General features: G+C 37.7%; 2 protein-coding genes across 2 annotated transcripts in view; both read left to right on the top strand.

Annotated features, from left to right (window-relative positions):
* LOC135470835 (zinc finger protein GLIS3-like) overlaps window positions 1-22,653 on the top strand; it is a 69,150-nt gene extending 46,497 nt beyond the window's left edge. Inside the window, exons 4-10 of the mRNA XM_064749880.1 lie at window positions 6,761-6,922; window positions 8,268-8,378; window positions 12,621-12,789; window positions 17,570-17,720; window positions 18,533-18,714; window positions 19,712-19,873; window positions 20,296-22,653. Of these exons, the coding sequence (XP_064605950.1) occupies window positions 6,761-6,922; window positions 8,268-8,378; window positions 12,621-12,789; window positions 17,570-17,720; window positions 18,533-18,714; window positions 19,712-19,873; window positions 20,296-20,459 (1,101 nt within the window). The 3' untranslated portion in view covers window positions 20,460-22,653. The remainder of the gene's footprint in view (window positions 1-6,760; window positions 6,923-8,267; window positions 8,379-12,620; window positions 12,790-17,569; window positions 17,721-18,532; window positions 18,715-19,711; window positions 19,874-20,295) is intronic.
* LOC135469702 (uncharacterized) lies at window positions 14,636-15,259 on the top strand. The gene has a single exon (XM_064748264.1). It carries the CDS (start codon window positions 14,636-14,638, stop codon window positions 15,257-15,259), a length of 624 nt encoding a protein of 207 aa, XP_064604334.1.
* Window positions 22,654-24,108: the final 1,455 nt, after the last annotated feature.

The following is a 24,108-nucleotide window of genomic DNA, read 5'->3' on the forward strand; positions in this document are numbered from 1 at the left end:
GTTCATTATCTGAGATTACACTTTCTGGATATATTGCACAGATCCTAGTTCTCAAAAGTTGCAAGTTTATCATAAAGCAGCTAGGGTTCAGAGTTAGAGTTGCCAGCTGACTGATTAAAAAAAAATTCCTTAAAACGAAAACCACCAAATTTGACAAGAGTACCTATTCCAAGACAGCGTTTCAGACCTTGAGCTATTTGTCAGGAAATGAAGAACATCGGTCTCCAGCTCAGCCAGTAGGCATGTTGTTCACTTGGCAAGCTGGCTGGGGGTATAAATTTATAAAAATTCTCAGTGAGCTTTAACATGGACGTGAAAGTACTGAATGATAGTTACGACCAGACATGCACACCATCACAAGTTATGCCCCTTTGAGCATGTAGATCTTTTAGATCTCTTATCTATACAACATGGACCTTACCTGATATGACCTATAACCTTATCTAGAGATCATCAAAGTGGACAGAAACCAAATTTAAGTGGAATTCATTTTGACAGTACAACGAGAAGTGAATTCAGCCACTGAATCGGCAAGTTTAAAAAAAAAAAAAAATAATGACGTGGTGTATTTTAATTTGTATTCTAGAGTACGATGGCAATGTACGCCAATGACTAGAGCCGTTTGAAGAGCTCTCACCACTCATGTTCACAAGGCAAGCAAGGAGACATCATTTATTGAGGAGGATTTTATGCCTGTTTTTCTTCTCCAATGTGGAGAGTAGGTCAAATGAAACTTTGTCGTGCTGGCGAGTACATTTTTATATTTGCTCACCAGTCAATACTGTTTTTCGAATCCCGCCATTTCTGCATCTGTGGTTGTCCTAATGAAATTGCAGCAGAAATTTTTTATTCCTGCCGTAAAGTCAACCATTTTGCTGTTCTCTTAAGGTTTGTTTAATATTGGAGTGGTCTAACAGTTTTTGATATTATTGAGCAACCTGCGGATGGGTCCTAGGTTTCATCCCACCATAATTCTGGCAGAGACCATGTAAGTGAAATATTCTTGACTACGGTATAAACCACCAATCAAATGAATAAATTTGATACCATCGAACACATTTTCAATGATATTAACTTGATGCTAACACTTGTGGCACTGATTCCTTGTCAGTCAGCAAATTTTCACAGTTGGCAGACTTGCATTCTTGAATGGTGTGAAGCATGGGAGTATCAGGTGATTGAGTACATCTGTTCTGGAGTTGTAGCAATAGCTTTGTAACCAACTGATTCAGCCTGACCTTCTTTCCAGTGTACACAAGAGGCAGACTAGTATATGGAGCAGGGTAGATATTTGGTTTATGTGGTTGTGGCCACCTGGGGTGGAAATGATGCAGCACAAATGTTCCACCTCAGTCTCCATCTGTGTAAGCTTGAAGTATACCATTGTAATGTGTGCAATCATTCCTTTCTCCTGACACACTTATTGTAGACACTTTTGTAGGCACCTTTTAAGGATAGGCGAGCACTCTTGTTCCTGCTGTACATCAGAAACTAAACCTGCCAAAGAGGAGACTTTCCAAATAATAGTTCAGAGATTTATAACAAGGCTGGCAGTTAGCAGCAGACAAGGACAGTATCCTGCCCCAAGTAGTATTTTGACGGGGACCAACTGTTTGGTACAGGACAAAACTGCCATGTAAATTTGCATTGTGACTTCCTAATAAAGTGGGTAACTGGAAATTTTACCACTTATGCCCTGTACTAACCTAAACCTTATTTCCTGGCTGGACTTTGATTCTATAGCATTAACCATTTCAATCATTCCCCTAAAATTTGACTGAAATGTTTTTTTTTTTCAATTTATTTATTTATTTGATTGGTGTTTTACGCCGTACTCAAGAATATTTCACTTATACGACGGCGGCCAGCATTATGGTGGGTGGAAACCGAGCAGAACCCGGGGGAAACCCACGACCATCCACAGACTTTTTTCAGTTTAAACATTCTGTTTAACAGTTTGATTCTTCCACCTTACACAGGGTCCATGTACATGTTTTTGTGCAGTTTGATTCATTTCTTATTAGAAAAGCTGTTGGCATTAAAAGTACTATTTTAAGAACGTCCTGTTCTGAAAGTGAATTTTTATGGGCTAAAATTACATGCAAGGTGAAATACAGTATGTGTTTGGGGTGGATACATTCATTACTATACATGTACCTTGCGATGTATATTTGTTTGCGCAGTTAAAGTTTAAAAAGCACAACTTTTTATTTCTGCAATGTTGCATAACTAAAATATAAACATTGATTTCTTGAGCTACCAAGCACCCCAGATAAAAATGGCTGTTCACTCTTCAGATCTATTTCCAGCCCACTTCCTGAATAACTCAGGCTTGTATATTATATCTTGTCTTTTCTCATAGCTTCTCTTAATGTTCATACTTTATATTACATCTGCTAATATAGTGAAGGTACACTAAAGGTAATGTCCAGGTACATGTACTAGACATTTGTAACTGTACACAGTGGAGCTTTGTGTGCAGTTCTTTGTCTGCTGGATCACTTACCTATATTAACCCTCAACCCCCCAGGTTCACTCAGCAATGGGGCATGTATACATTAATTTATTTATTTGCATGTATTTTAATGGTATTCCAGAACTCCAGAATATTTTATGATGGCAGCCAGTATTCTGGTAGGAGGAAACATGAGAGAAACCCATGACCATCTACAGGTTGCTGCCAGACCTTCCCACATATTGTTGAGAGAAAGCCAGCAAGAGCTGGAGTTGAACTCACAGGGACTGCATTGTTGAGTAATTGCGCCGCATTGTCATGCTTACCACCTCGGCCTGACACACATGCGTGTACACTGGACAGTTATACCTAACTGTATCCGATACCTTAGCTCCTTCATTCACAGGATGAGTCGGGCAGGCGTCCTACAAATGCTCTGCAAACATTGAGAATGGTAAATGTACAAATCCTCATTCCAAGGTCGGGGTTGAACCCATGACTTCTAGGTGGTAGTTAGTGATTAAACCACTCCACCATGCATGGCCTTCTCCTGGTTTGGAGAGCAACCATTGGCTCATTTACAATGAAAACAAGGGAGTCCACAAAGTCACTGTCTGAGGCTGGGATTGAACCCACGTGAGGCGTTTTGGTTAAAGTAGCTTCATGCTTATGCATTGGGGTAGTTTTTGTACTGCACATATTTGAACATTTGCACACAGTAACCCAGATCATGTCATATTAATCCGAGTACACTGACTGTTGGTTGAGAAATATTCAGATCCGAATACTTCTCAACCAACAGTCAGTGTACTCGGACTAATGTCATATCACCCGTATTAAAACTGATAAATTAGAGCAAGGAGACAGGACTGCTGGGTTTCGTTTGTCTGTCGTGCTTTGGGGGCATTATTCATGCACAAAGTGTGTGCACAGACCTAATGACTCCATGTCATCGTATCAAATTATATAAAGTTGTTAAGTATGGTATAGAATACCAAGCAAACATACAGACATGGAAAAAGTACTGTGAAGGCCAGTGGCATGGAATGGATTGTACATGCATGCACTGTTTCGCAAAAAGGATGGACATACCAGAAATAATGTGACATACATTTACCAACTCGTACTTACACACTTTCATTTTATAACTGGTTTATACGATCAGATGATCTACCGCCTGAAAACTTGTGGAAAAATTCAAGAATAAAAAAGCCTCTTTTAAAATTTTTTAAAAGTAATAAGAACTTCTGAGTAAGATAGACAAGCCTAGAAAAGGTAAACAGAGTTACATGTACTTAGGCCTTCATCACTATCTCTCTCCATTGTCCTAATATTGCTACATGTAGAGTACAAAGAGTTAAGAGAGGAGAAAATGGGGCGGGCAATGTTCGTGGAGATGTACTAGGCATGTGTATACAGATGTTACTGGGTTCTGCCTTGTAGCTTAGTTTGAAGACAAGCAGATGTTGAAGACAGCTGGAGTAATGACTCAATGACTCACTATTTCTCCACCTTTTATGTGGGGCAGATTGTTGCTGTTACTGTTTTACTAGTCTCCTATGACATCTAGTTATAGTACAGTTTTACATTGCAGAATATCTAGTAATTTGGGAGATTTTTGATCTAGACTCGCTTGTTTATACATTCAATACATGTATCTGAGGACTGTGCTATTTACATATGGTTCGTTCCTGGATTGAGGCATGATGGTAAACAGCAGGTGCCATGGTGCAATTTAAAAATATATGATGAACACAGCATTATATGAATTCCTGTGTGGAGAGTTAGTCAGATGTAGATGTGCATGTAAACTTCACAGGTCGCATAGGGTCACATGTTCTACGACTGTCATTCCTGTAAATGCTAGAAGCATGACTGTGGCGTAGATTTAAGAAAAAACAGACTGAAGGAAATTCTCCAGCATCAGGAGTGTTCTTGTAAAGCTCTGAATTGTTAATTTGACTTGGCTAAAAAGAGGTCACAAGCATATTCCTGAATATATATTTTATTTATTTGACTCTTAAAAAAAAATTCTAAAATTTATTTATTTATTTGACTGTGGTGACTTTTACACTGCATGTACTCAAGATTATTTCTCTTAAAGAGCCTAGGGGGAGGGAAACCCACAGTCACCTGCAGGCTGCTGACAGACCTTCTCACATAGACCAGAGTGCATGAGCTGGACTTGAAGGTACAGCGGCCACACTGGTTGAAGGCTTCGGAGTCATTCTGCGCTATAACATTAACACCTCGCCCACAGAGACCCCGAATTTCTGAATATAGTTTGTATCTGGTAATCTAGATTAAGGATCATCAAGGATATGTTTTTGTGTAAATTGTAGCTTGATAGTACGATAAATGACAAATTTTTGTGACCGTTATTTATAACTGACCATAAATTGAAAAAGCCCGAAGGAATTCTTTCAAGACCTACAAAAAGATGGCATAATTATATGATTCACTTACAGATATATAAATTGTCATCAATCTGCTTACAGTTACATATGTTACACCAAAATATAAAGACTTAATTAAGTTGTAAGATATCAGTAAATGTCACAAATTATAGCTTTGAAATGTATGAATGTGTGATATCATTTTGGGGTGTGACGTCCAATTGTAAAAAGATTTGAAAGATTTCAAAACTTAAACATGCAGAAACTACCCTGTGCATTTTGCTGGAATGCATTACTGATATACAATTACGTGCAAGTACTTGTACCCATTGCCCTTTCAGCAAGGTCTCGTTAAATTTGACTGCTCATTTTCAGTGCCTTTTGGTACACATTTTTTCTGTTAATCAGCATTTGTTTTTCTTAACATCATTTCCTCATTGAAATTGTTGTCATTTCTTCAAATGGCTTTTTTCTTTGGATTGCCATATATGCAGTGGCTTTTATTTATGTTGTGTTTTATTTATGTTGTGTCTAAGATTGTGAATTCTCCCAGACTGCACCAAATGCCTTAGGCACTCTTCACTTGTGGAGGTAAAGTTTTTTGTCGCGTGCCAGGCGTCCTTCTGAGTGTTGCACAGTGACCCATCGAGTCTGTCACGTAGTCCACTCCCTGGATCATTTCATTGTATATTACCATTATGCAACCACAAGCTCCTGAAGTAACCACAAATTGGCAATTCTTTATAACAAGATGAAAAAAAAAATAGTCAGATTTGTTTACCTTGCGGTGTATTTGACCCTACAGCTGAACGATCAATTAGTGCAATGTAATCAAGTTAACACAACCAAAATTGATAGTGTTTGTACAAATTGAAATGACTCTGCTGTTTCTAGACTTTCTCCTATTGGGCGTTCTTCAATCTTAGTCCATGATGTGGGACATGTACATTCACTCGTATGTCACTATAAATTCTTCTGAATGTGAAGAATTTGGCTGGCTCCAGGTGTGTAAAGTAAACATCTCTGCAGTGGTCTCTTGTGAAATTCAGATAGGTAATTTGACCAAAGTTAACATGCGTCAGATATAAAAATCAAAAGTGTATGTCAGAGAACGGCACAGTCACGTTCTTATACATGTAGGAATTGCATATATGTGATCAACTGCTTACATGCACGTATATATACATATCGGGGTGTCTTGGAGCTATTTGGTAAATTCACTTTAATACAGGAATATACATGTTGGTGACTAAATAATGTAAAATGGTTTCTGGATCATGTTGTGTATATAGTCAATGTAAACTCCAAGTGAATTTGTTTTTAACAGGCAGTTTTGACCTCAGGGGGGACGTACAAGCCTTGCATGTGCAGCAATACAATTTCACATGCTTTCAACACACCCAAAATATTTTTGAAGATAGATGTGTTAAAACCGTTGTTGTGCAGATATTGATATATGTATGCTGCAGCCTGATTATATTTGTTTTTCTATTGCATTCTAATTTGTTTTATTAAAAGGTGTTGTTTTTATAATGCCTCTACAATCATTTTAAGATTTCAGTGGATATAGACCTGCTGTAATTCTTCAACATTTTTCGCTTGTTTGCAAGGCGTTTATTCAGACATTTTCTGAAAGTATTACTCTGTGTAGACTGATAAAATGGTACCTTTGTAAAGCCCAGAAATTAACCAATCCAACCAGTGTGGTCTTGTTTCCAAATTCAAATTACGAAGGTACATAAATTGCACTAAAATTGCTTTTTCATATGGGAAAAGGTGGAGGAATTATGGGGGCTACCGTTAACTATGACCTTAACTCGTCCATGAATTTTGGGTAGGTAAAAGCTTGTACAAACCTTGTTATAAACTGGCTATGAATTTACTGTACGTAGATGTTTTGTGTTGACAGTTTGAAGGCTGTACCAAGGCATTTTCCCGTCTGGAGAACCTGAAGATCCACTTGCGCTCCCACACAGGGGAGCGGCCGTACCTGTGTACCCATGCTGGCTGTGCGAAGGCTTTCAGTAACTCCTCAGACCGCGCTAAACACCAGCGCACACATCTTGACACGGTCAGTGGTTCAGTAAAGCACAACACAGTACAACATAAACTCACTACCACACAGATCTTGTACTGTTCTCAAGAATCGGTGAAGGATTGTGGCTTAAAACATAAACTCACTACCACACAGTTCTTGTACTGTCCTCAAGAATCGGTGAAGGATTGTGGCTTAAAACATAAACTCACTACCACACAGTTCTTGTACTGTCCTCAAGAATCGGTGAAGGATTGTGGCTTAAAACATAAACTCACTACCACACAGTTCTTGTGCTGTTCTCAGGAATCAGTGAAGGATTGAGGCTTAAAACGCCACTTGAACTTCAACATTTTTGCAGCCATATCAAAACGACTATTTTCAGGGTAATAACAAAAATAATAAAAGCACAGTTTTTATGTACCATTTTGAGGAATGAATGAATGAATGAATGAATGCTTATGGCTTAAAGCACTACTTTGGCAGTATTACTTCCTTATCATGGCCACCTTTTTCAGAACGTGCTGCACTTAAGCACGCTATCATTTGACAATTTTCCAGGCCGTGTGGTTGTTTTAGTACGGGTATCGTGATACATTATTTAAGGATGTGTGGGTGGATCAGTCTAATGCCATATTATTTAGATTCTGTGACTGTATCTATCTCACTCAGCATAGAGTTTTTGAGTTACATAATTACAACATCATGACGAGTCACATATGCCATTGAAAACATATCACTGCTTTACAGCACCTTAAAGTAACTTGCCTATCTTTAAACATGGCAGTATTCATGTCTTACTGACAGAATAACATTATTTTGATACTCAGCCCTACCCAGAGACATAATTCAGAGGATTAACCTAATCTAGTTTAATTAATTTTCTATATTATGTATACCATACTGCATTAAAACCCCTGGTTTACCAAGGGACATCACTCTGTTATCGTAATGTTGTATCTCTGGTTTCCTCCAACCTTAAGTGAAAGTTTTCTCATAGAGTATATTATTGAGATAAATGAAAAATTGAAAGGACTTCCTATTGTCATTGGTTAGTGTGTGCAAGTGACTGTAAATGTGTTGGAAACAATATATACCCTATAATAAATGTATATATAAAAACAATAATGAAAAATTAATAATTGTGCTGTAAACCAGTTTAAATAGACTTATCCTACATTTTGGTTACAAAAATAATCCTACCACTTTATGATTCACTTAAACAGTGTGGTCTGTTTAATTTACAGAAATTGTAAATGAGAATTTTATTTCTCAAAAAAGTTTGAGAAATAGGAGTAAGAATGTTACAAGTAGGAAATTGTAGACATTTGATTTTGAAGGGTGGAGACTTCACTTTCAAAGTCAGTATCTTTGTCCTCAGAAACCATATGCGTGCCAGATACCAGGATGTAGCAAAAGATACACAGACCCCAGCTCTCTGAGGAAGCATGTGAAAAACCATAGTCAGCGAGAACAACAACAACGCAAGAAGGTATGTGTATGGGGTTATGGGCTGGACAGAAGGTGCCCATACAGGGAGGTATATAGTAGTAATACATGTAGGTACAGAGTAATCATTATTGGGGCTGTGAAAGTAAGAGCAAGCATTGTTTCCGTAATCCCATAAATGATCTTTCATAAAACACTGTATAATCTCAGTTTTAATTTGTATTTATTCACTGTGCTAATGTAGGCCCTATAAGACATTATACAAAAACACCAGCATGAAATGTCCTTTGAGATGGTGCATACCTTGTTGCTCAATTTTTATCATTGCCATGAACCATTCTTAAGTCTTATAAGTAAGTTATGAACCAGAAATAATTCTGTTGTGATTTTTAATAATATGGTCTGATATCACATTTGATATGTATGTGTTGGCTTTTCTCTGTCTGGTGTCCAGCACTGTTGGGTTTTCTCTCTTTGTGATGTCCTACACCGTTGGGTTTTTTTCTCTGTCTGATGTCTTACACCCTTGGGTTTTCTCCCTGTCTGATGTCCTACGCCCTTGGGTTTTCCCCCTGTCTGATGTCCTACATTCTTGGGTTTTCTCCCTATCTGATGTCCTACATTCTTGGGTTTTCTGTATGTCTGATGACCTACAGTGTGGGTTTTCTCTCTGATGTCCTGCAATCTTGGGCTTTCTCTCTGATTGATGTCTTGCGCACTTGGGTTTTCTTTGTCTGATGGCTTACACTGTTGGGTTTTCTCTCTACTCTCCTGCATTATTGGGCTTTCTCTATGCCAGATGACCTACACTGTTGGCTCTTCTCTCTGTCTGATGTCCTATTCTCTTTGGGTTTTCTCTCTCTCTGATGTCCTACATTCTTGTGTTTTCTCATTGTTTGATGTCCTACACACTTGGGTTTTCTCTCAGTCTGATGACCAGTATTCTTGGGTTTTCTCTCAGTCTGATGTCCTGCATTCTTGTGTTTTCTCATTGTTTGATGTCCTGTATTTTTGGGTTTTCTCTCAGTCTGATGTCCTGTATTCTTGGGTTTTCTCTCAGTCTGATGTCCTGTATTCTTGGGTTTTCTCTCTGTCTGATGTCTTGCATTCTTGTGTTTTCTCATTGTTTGATGTCCTGTATTTTTGGGTTTTCTCTCAGTCTGATGTCCTGTATTTTTGGGTTTTCTCTCAGTCTGATGTCCTGTATTCTTGGGTTTTCTCTCAGTCTGATGTCCTGTATTCTTGGGTTTTCTCTCTCTGTGATACCATACACCTTTAGGTTTTCTCTTTGTCTAATGTCCTGGATTCTTGGGTTTCTGTCTTGGGCCCACTGTATGTCTGATGATACACTTTTGGCTTTTTACTCTGTCTGATGTTCTGCACTTGTGGGGTCCTTCTCTGTCCAATATCCTCCATTCCTGGGTCTTCTGTCTGTTACATGTTCTACATTTTTGTGTCTTCTCTTTGCCTGATATCATGCATTCTTCAGGTTGTCTGATGTCTTTATTTCCTTTCTATCTGACATCAAAATGTGTAGTGAATCTTTGGCATTTGTTAATGCGAGACAACTTTTCCCTTGCGTTTATTTACTACGTGATGATGTGTACTTGTCTTGAAGCCATATGGTGTATAGTGAAGTTGATGCTATCAGGGAATTAGGTGTGAAGCTGTTATCTGATACCACAGATTGCTCAGCTTTCCACCTGCCACTTTAATGGTTTCTGTCTAAATTTAACGGACAGCTTTACCCAGAGCTTCACTCTCCACACACTCTAGCCATCATCTCTGCACTAAAAAAATCTTTTTTCAGGGGTACATGTTGTACAAAGTATTTTAAGGTTAAGAATCCTTTACATGTACATTTCAAGAACTAAACTGTTTGACATTTAAACCCGATAATACCACCTTCTTTCTCGAGAATTACCCTTTTCTATCGTGTGTTCAGTCAGAGGACAATGCCTTGTTGATACAAACACATATATATTGCCTCCAAAAGCAGATTTCTATGGTTTTTTAAAGCTTGTATGTGAGTATAAGATGGGCTAATGTCAGTGTGTTATTTAGGCTGCATGTATAGCATGAGAGTAAGAATGAGGAATCCAACACAAAGATCTAAATTCAACATGCATTGAATATTGTATCCATTTTTGCATGTATGTATTTGTTCTGCAGAAGACGTACACCAGTACAGTGAATGTAAATGATTTATTTATTTATTTGATTAACGTTTTATGCTGTACTCAAGAATATTTCACTTATACAATGTCATATGACAGCATTATGTTAGAAGGAAACCGGGCAGAGCCCAAGGGAAACCCACGGAGAGGGAGCCAGTATGAGCTGGACTTAAGGATGTAAATGTGTATATACTGTACAATTATATTCATTCCTGATACATACAGCCAAGAGTCCGTATGTGGGAAGGTCTTTCAGCAACCTGCAGATGGTTGTGGGTTTCCCCCGGGCTCTGCCCAGTTTCCTCCCACCATAATGCTGGCCGCCGTCATATAAGTGAAATATTCTTGAGTATGGCGTAAAACACCAATCAAATAAATAAATAAATATATTGTTCGCCTCACTACAATTATGGGTTTATACTCGTACATGTATACCCAAATGTACTTACTTCAGAGATACCTGAATAAAAGGAATAAAGTCTATTCTAAATTCAACTGTATACATTCATACAGGTTGACTGTATACAGTAGAAGAGAATATCTGTTGGGAGATTTATGGCTTCTTTTATATCTAACATACATAATTCATTAGTCACTATGTGGTGACTGGAAGAATTTATAACCCTGTAAACCTGAAGTCCTTAGGGTTAACTGGCGAGTACACAGTTGGAAAACAATGTATGTGCCCTAATGTTACTTTAGATGATCTGTACGGGCAAATTATTTATAGCTAGTGTAGAAATTGAAATCACTGAGGTCTCCAGTTATTAGTCAACTTGAATAGGACATTATGTGTAGCTGAGGTCTCCAGTTATTAGTCAACTTGAATAGGACATTATTATGTAGCTGAAGTCTCCAGTTATTAGTCAACTTGAATAGGACATTATTATGTAGCTGAAGTCTCCAGTTATTAGTCAACTTGAATAGGACATTATTATGTAGCTGAAGTCTCCAGTTATTAGTCAACTTGAATAGGACATTATTATGTAGCTGAAGTCTCCAGTTATTAGTCAACTTGAATAGGACATTATGTGTAGCTGAGGTCTCCAGTTATTAGTCAACTTGAATAGGACATTATTATGTAGCTGAAGTCTCCAATTATTAGTCAACTTGAATAGGACATTATGTGTAGCTGATATCTCCAGTTATTAGTCAACTTGAATAGGACGTGATGTGTAGCTGACGTCTCCGGTTACTAGTCAACTTGAATAGGACATAATGTGTAGCTAAGGTCTCCAGTTATAAGTGAACTTGAATAGGACATACTGTGTAGCAAAACAATATCCATTAATTCTGATAAACATGTAAGTATAAATATGTTTAAGAATCTTGTTAAAAATGGCAGTGTATAATGGATGTAGATCTGCCCAGTTTCTTCTCTGCGCAAGAAGAATGGGTGTTTGGTTGATTGGTGTTTTACGCTGTACCAAAGAGTATTTCACTTAATAAACGGCAGCCAGCATCATGGTGGGAGGAAACTCACAAGCATCTGTAGGTTGCTGACAGACCTTCCCACATATGGCTGGACAGGAAGCCAGTATGAGCTGAATTTGAACTCACAGGGACTGCATTGGTGAGAGACTGTGGGTTATTGTGGGTTATTATGAAGATATTCTCAAACATTTATTGGCTAGTACATGTACTGAATGGTTGACATACAACCGCAGTCAGAAATTATGCATCCGTTACAGGGTCACATGCAGGCAATTTTTTATGCCCATAATCGTGCCCAAATTGGAGCCAAAGGCCGAAACAACATTAAGATTAGAGGACTTAAACATTTGGAAAATGGTCCTATTCTGGTTAATTTGATGTTGATAATGTATGATTTAATATTATTTTTTTATACTCGTGCAATCAGTTTCCTTGTTTTCTGATTGCATACTTAGCCAAATATAGTTCCACAATTTCTAAATTTTATCTCAAATTAGGAGACATACTGAAAGGAGCATCCAAATGTAAATATGATTGTTTGTGGCCTTGTATGAAATGTACAAAGACTTGGCAAGCATTGTAATAATTGAGAACTATCAGTAAAATATTCATAAGTGTGTAATATGAAATCCAGCTCAAAACAAAATAAATGAATAAAAGTGTTTTTCAAACAGTTAAAGACGAAGGAGGAGGGAGATTTCAGTCCGGATATGCTGAACAGTTGCCTGACGATACAGGCCATAGCAGCACGTGCTGAGGGATCCCCCATGGAGCACAGTGACAGCGGCCTGGGACGCTCCCCCCATGACTCCGTGCCCGGTACCTCCAGTGATATATACCCAGGTGGGTGACACACTTTTGACATCTCCTCTGCACATTTGCTGACTACAGAAGCCGACGGTCTGTTGTTTAGAACAGCAGCACGACTGTCAAGTCTGATCAGGATTACTCTTTTTGAAGTCGTCCACTACATGTACCTACATGGCTCTCACTTCCTGCCCCAACAGATCAGCTTGTGTCATGAACTCTTTATCAGTTGGCTCACAGACTTAAATCTTGTTTTTGTTGGTTATAGGACAAGGCCCTATTTGATAGTTATCAGGTGCACTTGTACTCAGCTACTTGTAGCAGGTTTCCTTCTTACATCAGTCTGACTGATATCATACAGATGACGTATTCTTACATCGGTCTGACTGACATCATACAGATGACGTATTCTTACATCAGTCTGACTGACATCGTATGGATGAGGTATTCTGACATCAGTCTGACTGACATCATACAGATGACGTATTCTTATATCAGTCTGACTGACATCGTATGGATGACATATTCTTACATCGGTCTGACTGACATCATACAGATGACGTATTCTTACATCGGTCTGACTGACATCATACAGATGACGTATTCTTACATCAGTCTGACTGACATCATACAGATGACGTATTCTTACATCAGTCTGACTGACATCGTATGGATGAGGTATTCTGACATCAGTCTGACTGACATCATACAGATGACGTATTCTTATATCAGTCTGACTGACATCGTATGGATGAGGTATTCTTACATCGGTCTGACTGATATCAAACAGATGACGTATTCTTATATCAGTCTGACTGACATCGTATGGATGACATATTCTTACATCGGTCTGACTGATATCATACGGATGACGTATTCTTACATCGGTCTGACTGACATCATACAGATGACGTATTCTTACATCGGTCTGACTGACATCATACAGATGACGTATTCTTACATCAGTCTGACTGACATCGTATGGATGAGGTATTCTTACATCAGTCTGACTGACATCATACGGATGACGTATTCTTACATCGGTCTGACTGACATCATACAGATGACGTATTCTTACATCGGTCTGACTGACATCATACAGATGACGTATTCTTACATCAGTCTGACTGACATCATACAGATGACGTATTCTTACATCAGTCTGACTGACATCGTATGGATGACGTATTCTTACATCGGTCTGACTGACATCATACGGATGACGTATTCTTACATCAGTCTGACTGACATCGTATGGATGAGGTATTCTGACATCAGTCTGACTGATATCATACGGATGACGTATTCTTACATCAGTCTGACCGACATCATACGGATAAGGTATTCTTTCATCGGTCTGACTGACATCATACAGATGACGTATTCTTACATCGGTCTGACTGACATCATACAGATGACGTATTCTTACATCAGTCTGACTGACATCGTATGGCTGAGGTATTCTTACATCAGTGTGACTGACATCATACGGATGACGTATTCTTACATCGGTCTGACTAACATCATACAGATGACGTATTCTTACATCAGTCTGACTGACATCATACAGATGACGTATTCTTACATCAGTCTGACTGACATCATACAGATGACGTATTCTTACATCAGTCTGACTGACATCGTATGGATGAGGTATTCTTACATCGGTCTGACTGACATCATACGGATGACGTATTCTTACATCAGTCTGACTGACATCGTATGGATGAGGTATTCTGACATCAGTCTGACTGATATCATACGGATGACGTATTCTTACATCAGTCTGACCGACATCATACGGATAAGGTATTCTTTCATCGGTCTGACTGACATCATACAGATGACGTATTCTTACATCAGTCTGACTGACATCGTATGGATGACGTATTCTGACATCAGTCTGACTGACATCATACAGATGACGTATTCTTACATCAGTCTGACTGATATCATACAGATGACGTATTCTTACATCGGTCTGACTGATATCATACAGATGACGTATTCTTACATCAGTCTGACTGATATCATACAGATGACGTATTCTTACATCGGTCTGACTGACATCGTATGGATGACGTATTCTTACATCGGTCTGACTGACATCATACAGATGACGTATTCTTACATCGGTCTGACTGATATCATACAGATGAGGTATTCTTACATCAGTCTGACTGACATCGTATGGATGACGTATTCTTACATCAGTCTGACTGATATCATACAGATGACGTATTCTTACATCAGTCTGACTGATATCATACAGATGACGTATTCTTACATCAGTCTGACTGATATCATACAGATGACGTATTCTTACATCGGTCTGACTGACATCGTATGGATGACATATTCTTACATCGGTCTGACTGACATCATACAGATGACGTATTCTTACATCGGTCTGACTGATATCATACAGATGACGTATTCTTACATCAGTCTGACTGACATCGTATGGATGACGTATTCTTACATCAGTCTGACCGACATCGTATGAATGACGTATTCTTACATCAGTCTGACTGACATCGTATTGATGAGGTATTCTGACATCGGTCTGACTGACATCGTATGGATGACGTATTCTTACATCGGTCTGACTGACATCGTATGGATGAGGTATTCTTACATCGGCCTGACCGGCATCATATGGATGCGGTATTCTTACATCGGTCTGAGTGATAATGCCCTGTGCTTCACCTTAAAGTATGTGATAATGCCCTGTGCTTCACCTTAAAGTATGTGATAATGCCCTGTGCTTCACCTTAAATCAACTTTCAGAAGCACATAAAGGCCTTAAAATGATACTTTCTATTTCTACACTTAAGCTATTCTGGTAAGAAATTAATCAAACTTCACAAATAACTTTCAAGAGGCCGTTTAAGGTGTGTGAAATAATCAGGATCACCTGAAAAATGCTAAACCGTAAATGAAATACAGTACTACTTTGCTTTGTATGGTTGTTTTAGTTCAGCTGTGAAGAGTAATGTGAGCAAGTTAATGCTCTGATTGGTGGGTCCATGAGTCAAGGTGTGGGTGATTAGTACTGTTTGGAAATATAGAGGTCGGTCTGAAATGAAAGTAACATTCAAATTTGACGAGGCAGATTTGGTTATGTAGTTGAAAAATTGTAATTTGACAGATGTGAAGGTTGGATGCTTAACGGCTTTTTAGTCAGTACCGGTAGATTTCCTACACCCAAGAAACTGTGCAGAGATCAGGAGATGATCCCCAGCTCAATGATAGTAATGATCCATGACTTGGCTACATTATCTGGTAATAAAAATGTCAGGTGCAGTTGTATAATGAATGCCCTATTCTGCTCAGAGGAGACATCTTGTAATTAAGGCATCACTGAAATATGGCCAAAGTCAACAACGATGAATGTTTTAGTGTTAATGTGACAGACATCTTTGGACAGTGACTAAATGCCAGTTATAAAAAGTCTAATCAAATACACAGCTGACAAATCAAGTTGCCATTGGCTGTTCAGAAGGGCTGATGCATGACGACAATGCCAGTCATTACGGTGAACTGGGTTTAGAAACTTGAGCCAGGTACTGGTTGATGACAGATATACATTTAACAGTGGCATGACAGTTTTATATATAGACGTACCTGTCAACCCATCCGGCACCTGACATCTGCAGCAAGATAAAGAACCAATAAATACATCTGACAAAAACGTTTTAGATCAGAAATGCAAACAGTTGACCAGGTTTTGTGTAAAATGGACTTACCCTAGAAATAAAAACAAGGTCATTGTATTGCATACATACAATAACAGCATGCAGATACATGTATACACCCCAGGTAACAGCACACCTGAAGTGTTATGATTGCTCTCTCAGCATCAGAGTACCTGTACCTGTGCAAAAATGTGCGGGTTTAGGATTGTTATTTTTTTAAACAAAAGAAAGAAATCATTTACCCTAACTCCACAACTTTTTACATATCAAAGAGCGAATTAGAGTTCAGTTTGTGCTCAGGCATCTTCCATTTGATTTTGATGACAAAAAAACTACATCTTGATTGCGTTGGCCAATTTCGGGGCTTCGCAAAAAGTATAATTTGTATCAGTCTACACAGAATAATGCCTTCAGAATATACTTATATAAACACCTTGCAAACATGTGAAAAGGTTAAGGAATCACAGTAATTGACTTAATACAAAACCATTTGATATATCAGTAGACATCGAAGGGTTCAGCAGGGAGTTTTCACGCCTTCCCCCCTATTCTTAACTTCTGTTGTGTAATGGGAACATTTGAGTTCTGTTTTTGTTTTTTTTAATCACAATCCAGGAAACAAATTTTATGTTTTACCATCTCACCCTGTGTCATATTACAGTAAATTACCTAATATTTCACCCAGTAGGGGCATTTAGGCATATAAATGTCATAAAACTTTTGTTCGGGGAGTGCTATTTACATTTTCCAGTAGGATATCATCCTACCTTCCAAACAAACCTCAAAACAACTCTCAGCAGCCTAGTCATGGGAAAAAATTTTGGTTATTTACCATATATTGTACTCGAACATTCACAGTCAATGTCTCTATCAGTATTTGCTTAGTGGTTAGTGTGCTAGCGTAATGTTCCAGGATCATTTCACTGATGCGGTTGCTGTGAGAGGGTCAGCCAACAACCTGTGGATGGTCATGGGTTTCCTCCGGACTGTGTCGTGTTTCTTCCCCCCACAGCGCTGGTTGCTGTCGTATAAGTGAAACATTCTTGAGTACGTCGTAAAACACCACTGAAATAAGTCTACCTGTATTTATGTGTAACATATCTGTTTGTCATGAACAGGTGTGAATTTCTCCAGTACTCATTCAAGTCGTAGCGGGACAGCGACTGGTGGCTCCACCAACATCAGCAATCACCAGTCCCCTGTCAGCATGCGTGGAAGTCCCATGAACACCGGTACAACACTTAGCGTCGTTGACGAGGCTAATGAGAGGTCAGCTAAATATCTTACGCTATTCCAAAAAAATTCGGAGTAGACCAGTTGTGATTATGTCTCTCGGAACTATGACTGTGTACTGGTAATTATTGTGAGTGAATATTAAGGAAGGAAGTATTCTTGTTCACAATGTGTTGTCAAAAGCATGAAATGACACAATATTGTTCAGCGGCTATACAGGAATCTAGTTGGGACACATTTGTAAATTTTCATTTTCTACACATTTAACTTTTACATCATTTGCTTTATCAGATGTTTCAGTGCTATTGGCAAACTGTTAATCTAATTAAAAACATTGAATATTGCTCATTTATGTAGAATATTTCCTCCTTTTTTGAGTACTATACTTCCATGCATATAGTTTCTATTAACTTATATACTGGATGGTTAGTGGGTTTCCTCCGAGCTCTGATCAAGTTTCTCTCACAATAATACTGGCCCCAAATAAATAAGTGAATTAACCTTAAATCTGGTGTAAAACACGAATGAAATAAATAAATCCAATCAAATAAATCCAATCAAATTGTAAAATCTGCTAAGATATAAATCGTCACACACGTACTACATTTGGTGACAATCAACTGGCAAGGGAACTTGAATAGTTTCCTAATGACTTGTTCTTTGGTTTGCAGTTGTCAGTATAATGTACATTTTTTCATCTATCTACTATAGTTGTTATCTTAACTGGCAGTTGCCAAAATGGTCAATTAATTACTTTTTATTCTAATTCAGACTATGGGAATATTATGAATGTTATTAATGTCTGTTAACATAATTTCATTTCATTTTGCACTGATGATTTTTTTCAGTGGGTTCTCGCCAAACCCTCCTCAAATGTTGACTCCAGGTCGACGCCCAATGCCGAATTCCTTCTATAACAGACTTGGTCATTATAACAATGCCAACAACCAGTTGCCTCCCCCTCCTCCGTACAATTACCACCAGGGGACAGCTCCACAGCTCTATTATTCTCAGCAGGGAAATACACAAGGTATAAAAGTTATTGCATGTGTTAAAGAGATCAGATCAATAAATAAAACCAGAGCAAAAGAAATGAATAGCATCCAGATTTGTAAAAAAAAATGGCAAACTGCAAGAATTAAGGCCAACAAATAAAGTTGCTATGTAATGTATGTTTGTATCTGAATGTAATTTAACTTTACTAAAATGTATCATTTATGCTTTGTACATTTTCGGAAAGAGACATATAAAAAGTTGCCAGTTCCTTCTCTGCTTTGTAAACAGAGATATACCTCATCCTCAGACTTCACAGACACTATAGTGGGTAAATAAACGTTCAGACAACAGTGGTACCATGTCCAAGAGATAACTGTATGCGTTTCAAGATTGAGCCAGGTGGCTAACTTGTCAGCAACACAGAATGTTAATAGTATACCACTTTAGATATTGACAAAATAGAAATGTACACATTTACTTTCAAACTTTTTCAAAATTCTCTGTGTTTGTCAGATATTAGCTCTTCTACACTTTAAGCATGTACCTATACCTGTTGCGGTATTGGATCTGAGAGATATTTGAAATGTTTGAAGCATGCCTGTTGCCATATCTGCGGCTTACAAGAGCCGTGAAGGCGAGATGGACCAGCTCATGCCAGAGAGTGATATGAAAATGAAAGCTGGCAATGAATTGTCCTTTCAGTAGTTCAGTGTTCAATATACTATCTATATTATATAAATATATTTCCTTTCTGTGTGCAAAAAAAAAAAAAGAGATGTATCATCTTTTAAAATTCTGCTTAAAAAAGAAACTCATGAAAATTATTTGTGTTAACCTACACAAGGGAGGAAAATTCCGGTTAACAGGTATGTAAATTTTTATCACAATCTTCAGACTGAAATTTATCCATTTTTGTCAAAGTTGTGAAAATTTACGTGTAGTATGAAGAATATTTCAGACATTTTGGGTGGATTTTCAGCAAAACTGCCTTTCCAAGGGACCTCAATGATTTTTCTTTTTTTTCTTACCAGGTTTCAGCCAGCAATATTACCAGCAGAGACAAGCCAATTTTCTGAACAACAACAACAGCAGTGGCCACAGATTGCCCAATCTGATTCCAATTCCAACATTTGAGGAAAATTTAGCGAGTCTACCAAGTGAATTAATGCAGAGAGCTTTATCAAATGGAGCTGGTAAGACGCCTGCAAGAAAAAACACAATTGAAATACTCTTATATGTTTAAATGCTCAGTGGAATGATACTCTTAAAGAGCTATACCATTGCCACAACCCCTTTGTCTTAAAAGCTAATCTCTGAGCTAATCTGTATTGATTTAATCACTTAATTGTTAAATAATGACTGTATTAAAACTGCAGTTTTGGAAGGTCATATAGAAACAAAGGTTTCCACTTTAATTTGTCTTCCATTTAGGCCTACATAAAAATTATTAGCGAATGCAGTTTCTGGTGCTCATTGATCTGACTGCCATTGTATAAGTGAAGAATTATAGAGTTTGGAGTTAAAATTAAACCAATGAAATAAATAAATGTAAATATGAGCATAAACACCATAGCTTCAGTGCTTATGCTCATATTTTGATAATCTTGACTTGTAGGCTCTTATGTGGACAATTCACCGCAGCGAGAATTTGATGCTTTGACAGCCTTTGGACAGCTTCTTCCTGAAGAACAACAACAACAACAACAGTTTCTCCAGCTCAGTGCTATTGACAGATGTAATAGCCGCTTGTCAGCTGTGTACGCTGAGGGATCTACTTGATAAGGTTTGCTTCTAATGTGGCAGAAGACTTCATATGGTGCTGGAATTACAGTGAGAGGTGGAACACAGAGGCTTAAGCTTAGTGCACAGTGCCCATTTCTTAATCATGAAGGCTACTGTTGACACACTTGATCAAGGTGCGCTAGCCTGTTGGTAGAAGAGCAGAGCTCTGGCGAATTAACAAAGGAATTACATGTATGATTAAATGAACCTTTCCTTTCCTGGCAGTACAAATAATCAAATTTATACTGTGATGCAAGGGCACAAATTTTGATTTAATTAATGTGCTCACCTACATTACAGGCGGAGGACCTACATGTTACAGTCTGGTGTCTATTGGTGCAGATCTTGTTGTCATGGTAACAGATACCCAAATGTGGAGGTAATGAACACCTACTATACACCTACATTACAGATGCATATTATCTGTGGTGTCCATTGGTGCAGATCTTGTTGTCATGGTAACAGATACCCGAATGTGATAGTAATGAACACCTACATTACAGGGTCATATGGTCTCTGGTGTCCGTTGGTGCAGATCTTGTTGTCATGGTAACAGATACCTGAATGTGATGGTAATGAATGCCTACATTACAGGGGCATATGGTCAGTGGTGTCCTTTGGTGCAGATCTTGTTGTCATGGTAACAGATACCCAAACGTGATGGTAATGAACGCCTGCATTAGGGGCATATGGTCTCTGGTGTACATTGGTGCAAATCTTGTTGTCGTGGTAACAGATACCTGAATGTGAAGGTAATGAACACCTACTATACACCTACATTACAGGTGCATATGGTCTCAGGTGTCCATTGGTACAGACCTTATTGTCATGGTAACAGAGGTAGGCCATAAAGATGGTGCTTTGTTTTTGGTTGCTTCAGTAGCCGGCAACTATTGATGTTTGACAGTGCTCTTTTTGGATTGGTTTTGAAGGACCTGCTCTTCAATATGTGATATGACTTGAAAAGTGAAGATAAAGCTGATGGATCAGATATAGTTTTATTTGAATGTCCTGATTTTTCAAATGAACATCAGTGGATGGTTTTGTGTCACAAGGACACAGATCAGAGTTAATCTTAAAGTAATTTTACTTTCAATATTAATTTTCCTTTAATATTGTTTCTTGAAATTTAATTGTTTTATAAATTCTTTTATTCAGGGTTGTATATGTATGTTATTGTTGTTATTTCTGAAATTGATGATCCTGTTGATAGATTGGTGATTCTCAAATGTGCTAATAGGGCGTCCACTTGATTCTGTTTTTTTGATGTTTTTTTATTCTCAGTAATGTCAGTATTGACATAGACTTCAAATGCCATTTTCCAGGACACATATTTTTCATGGACTGGGAAATGTATATTGTAAAAATTAGTTATATATAAGTACTACTAGATTTTGTTTCCAAGTTGAATTACTTTAACTGTACAATCTACACAATTTTCCGTCCAAGAAAAGACATCAGCTGTGGTGTTCCAACACAAAGCCATATATCAGATACATTAATGTGTGTCTGTATCTCTAATTAATTTCACTTTTGATATTTCTGTTGTTATTCTTTTATTCACAAATGTTTTGGATGTTGGTGTAAAGCTGGTCATCAATTTCATCGGAAAATATTACATACTTTTTCACCAGCTTACTTGTCAACCATGCTATATGTGAAACTGTAAAGCCTTGTATGTTGGTATGCTCTGGACAAGAAAGTTTTAGGAGATTTCCAAGAAGCTTGCTACAGAAATTAACCGGTGCTCTTTGTTCTGAGAAAGTGATTGTGCTTGAAATGTATTTATTTTATGTTGAGATAATTTTGTTGAAAAAATATATTCATTGCTCAAGTGTACTACCGGTATGTGAAAAATGATTTAAGAAACTTAATTCTGTTTAAACATTAACAGTACAACTGAAATATTTCTCAGGCAGATCCTGGTAAGTGTTCAGGCAGCTTGAACTGTTTGTCACAGGTAACTGATTGTTTCAAAAAGGTGAAAGATGATAAAACTAAGTGTATTTGTAGGTACAAGAGATCATATATTTTTCAGGCATTAACGTAGAATTCCGTCCATTGCAGTAACTTGCCAGGTTTTATCTGTAAATCCTAAGACAATGTGGGATGATTACCTGCCACAGATTGGTTAAGACAGTGTGTGATGATTACTGGCCACAGATTGGTTAAGACAATGTGTGATGATTACCTGCCACAGATTGGTTAAGACAATGTGTGATGATTACTGGCCACAGATTGGTTAAGACAATGTGTGATGATTACCTGCCACAGATTGGTTAAGACAATGTGTGATCATTACTGGCCACAGATTGGTTAAGACAGTGTGTGATGATTACTGGCCACAGATTGGTTAAGACAATGTGTGATGATTACCTGCCACAGATTGGTTAAGACAATGTGTGATCATTACTGGCCACAGATTGGTTAAGACAATGTGTGATGATTACTTGCCACGGATTGGTTAAGACAATGTGTGATGATTACTTGCCACAGATTGGTTAGACAGTGTGTGATGACTACTTGCCACAGATTGGTTAATATGCAAAGAAATAAAAGTGAGATACAAAGGGAGAAATATATTTATCAGTAAAGGGACATTTTTATTGCGATTTACCCACACATACATGCAAGCCATGTACTTTGAATGAAAAAGCACTATAAATGGCGAAATAGATTTTTTTCTGCCAGAGAAGCAAAATAATTAGGCACACTGTAAATTAATATAAAGTATAATTTTGAGTAAAATTAATATAATATAAGTTGGAGTTTTAGGTGATTAATGGTGGTCACCTGCCACTGACAGATAGCTTTACTAATGAACATCGTAGTTGCACCACATTTCACAGTACTATTCATTGGAGATGACTGCCACAGTAAATTAAGATAAACTGTTACATATTGCCAGATAAGCTGTCCACTCCAAACTTAAGTGCTGCAGGCCTCCTAATGCGTTTTGCAGTTCAGAAGTGGAGTGTAAAAATCAAAAGAAAGGACAAAAAAACACTAGATCAAACATATGTATGTATTAATAAAGTACCCCACATAACATTTGAAAAAAATACCTATTTTATTTTTGTGATGTTGCGTAACCGAGACAAGGTTGTTCAAAATAAGCAATCTTACGCAGACTGGGTAAATTAAATGCACCAGCTTTTTCTATAACCCGAGTGACATGGTGTGTTTTTGGTTGCTCTAACATTGGTGTGTCCCATGGCCTTGTAAGAATTCCAGATTAAAAGCTGATTTTTTGAGTTACCAAGAAGTTAAACTTCTAACTATGGCCGATCGGGCCTGTTTGTACGACTTTTCCAAACTAACTAAAGTTATATAATTTGTTGTCTTTTCTTTTAATGAAAATTGACAGATGTTAAGCTTTATACATGTATAACGTGGAAAAGTCAAAATGTGATACATTTCATATTTTTTAAATTATACAGCATTTTTTATATGCCCAGGTTGATATGACCTGATTTTAAATTTGATAAAATGGCTGCGTTGATGAAGTGGTATGTCTGTGGGTTTATCAGTTCACTGTGCATCATCAGGAAGCTAAATTTAACAGCATATCTGTTGTCATAATATCATTTAGGAAGGACAAAGTACTTACAATTGTGGTGGAATTACAATGTATGTTGAACTAAGA

The sequence above is a fragment of the Liolophura sinensis genome, chromosome 7, assembly GCF_032854445.1.
Source record: "Liolophura sinensis isolate JHLJ2023 chromosome 7, CUHK_Ljap_v2, whole genome shotgun sequence".
In the NCBI taxonomy this organism is placed as follows: Eukaryota; Metazoa; Mollusca; class Polyplacophora; order Chitonida; family Chitonidae; genus Liolophura; species Liolophura sinensis.

What these genes read in the sequence shown, in the direction of transcription:
- LOC135469702 (XM_064748264.1), top strand. Translation starts at nt 14,636, where the DNA reads ATGACGTATTCTGACATCAGTCTGACTGACATCATACAGATGACGTAT.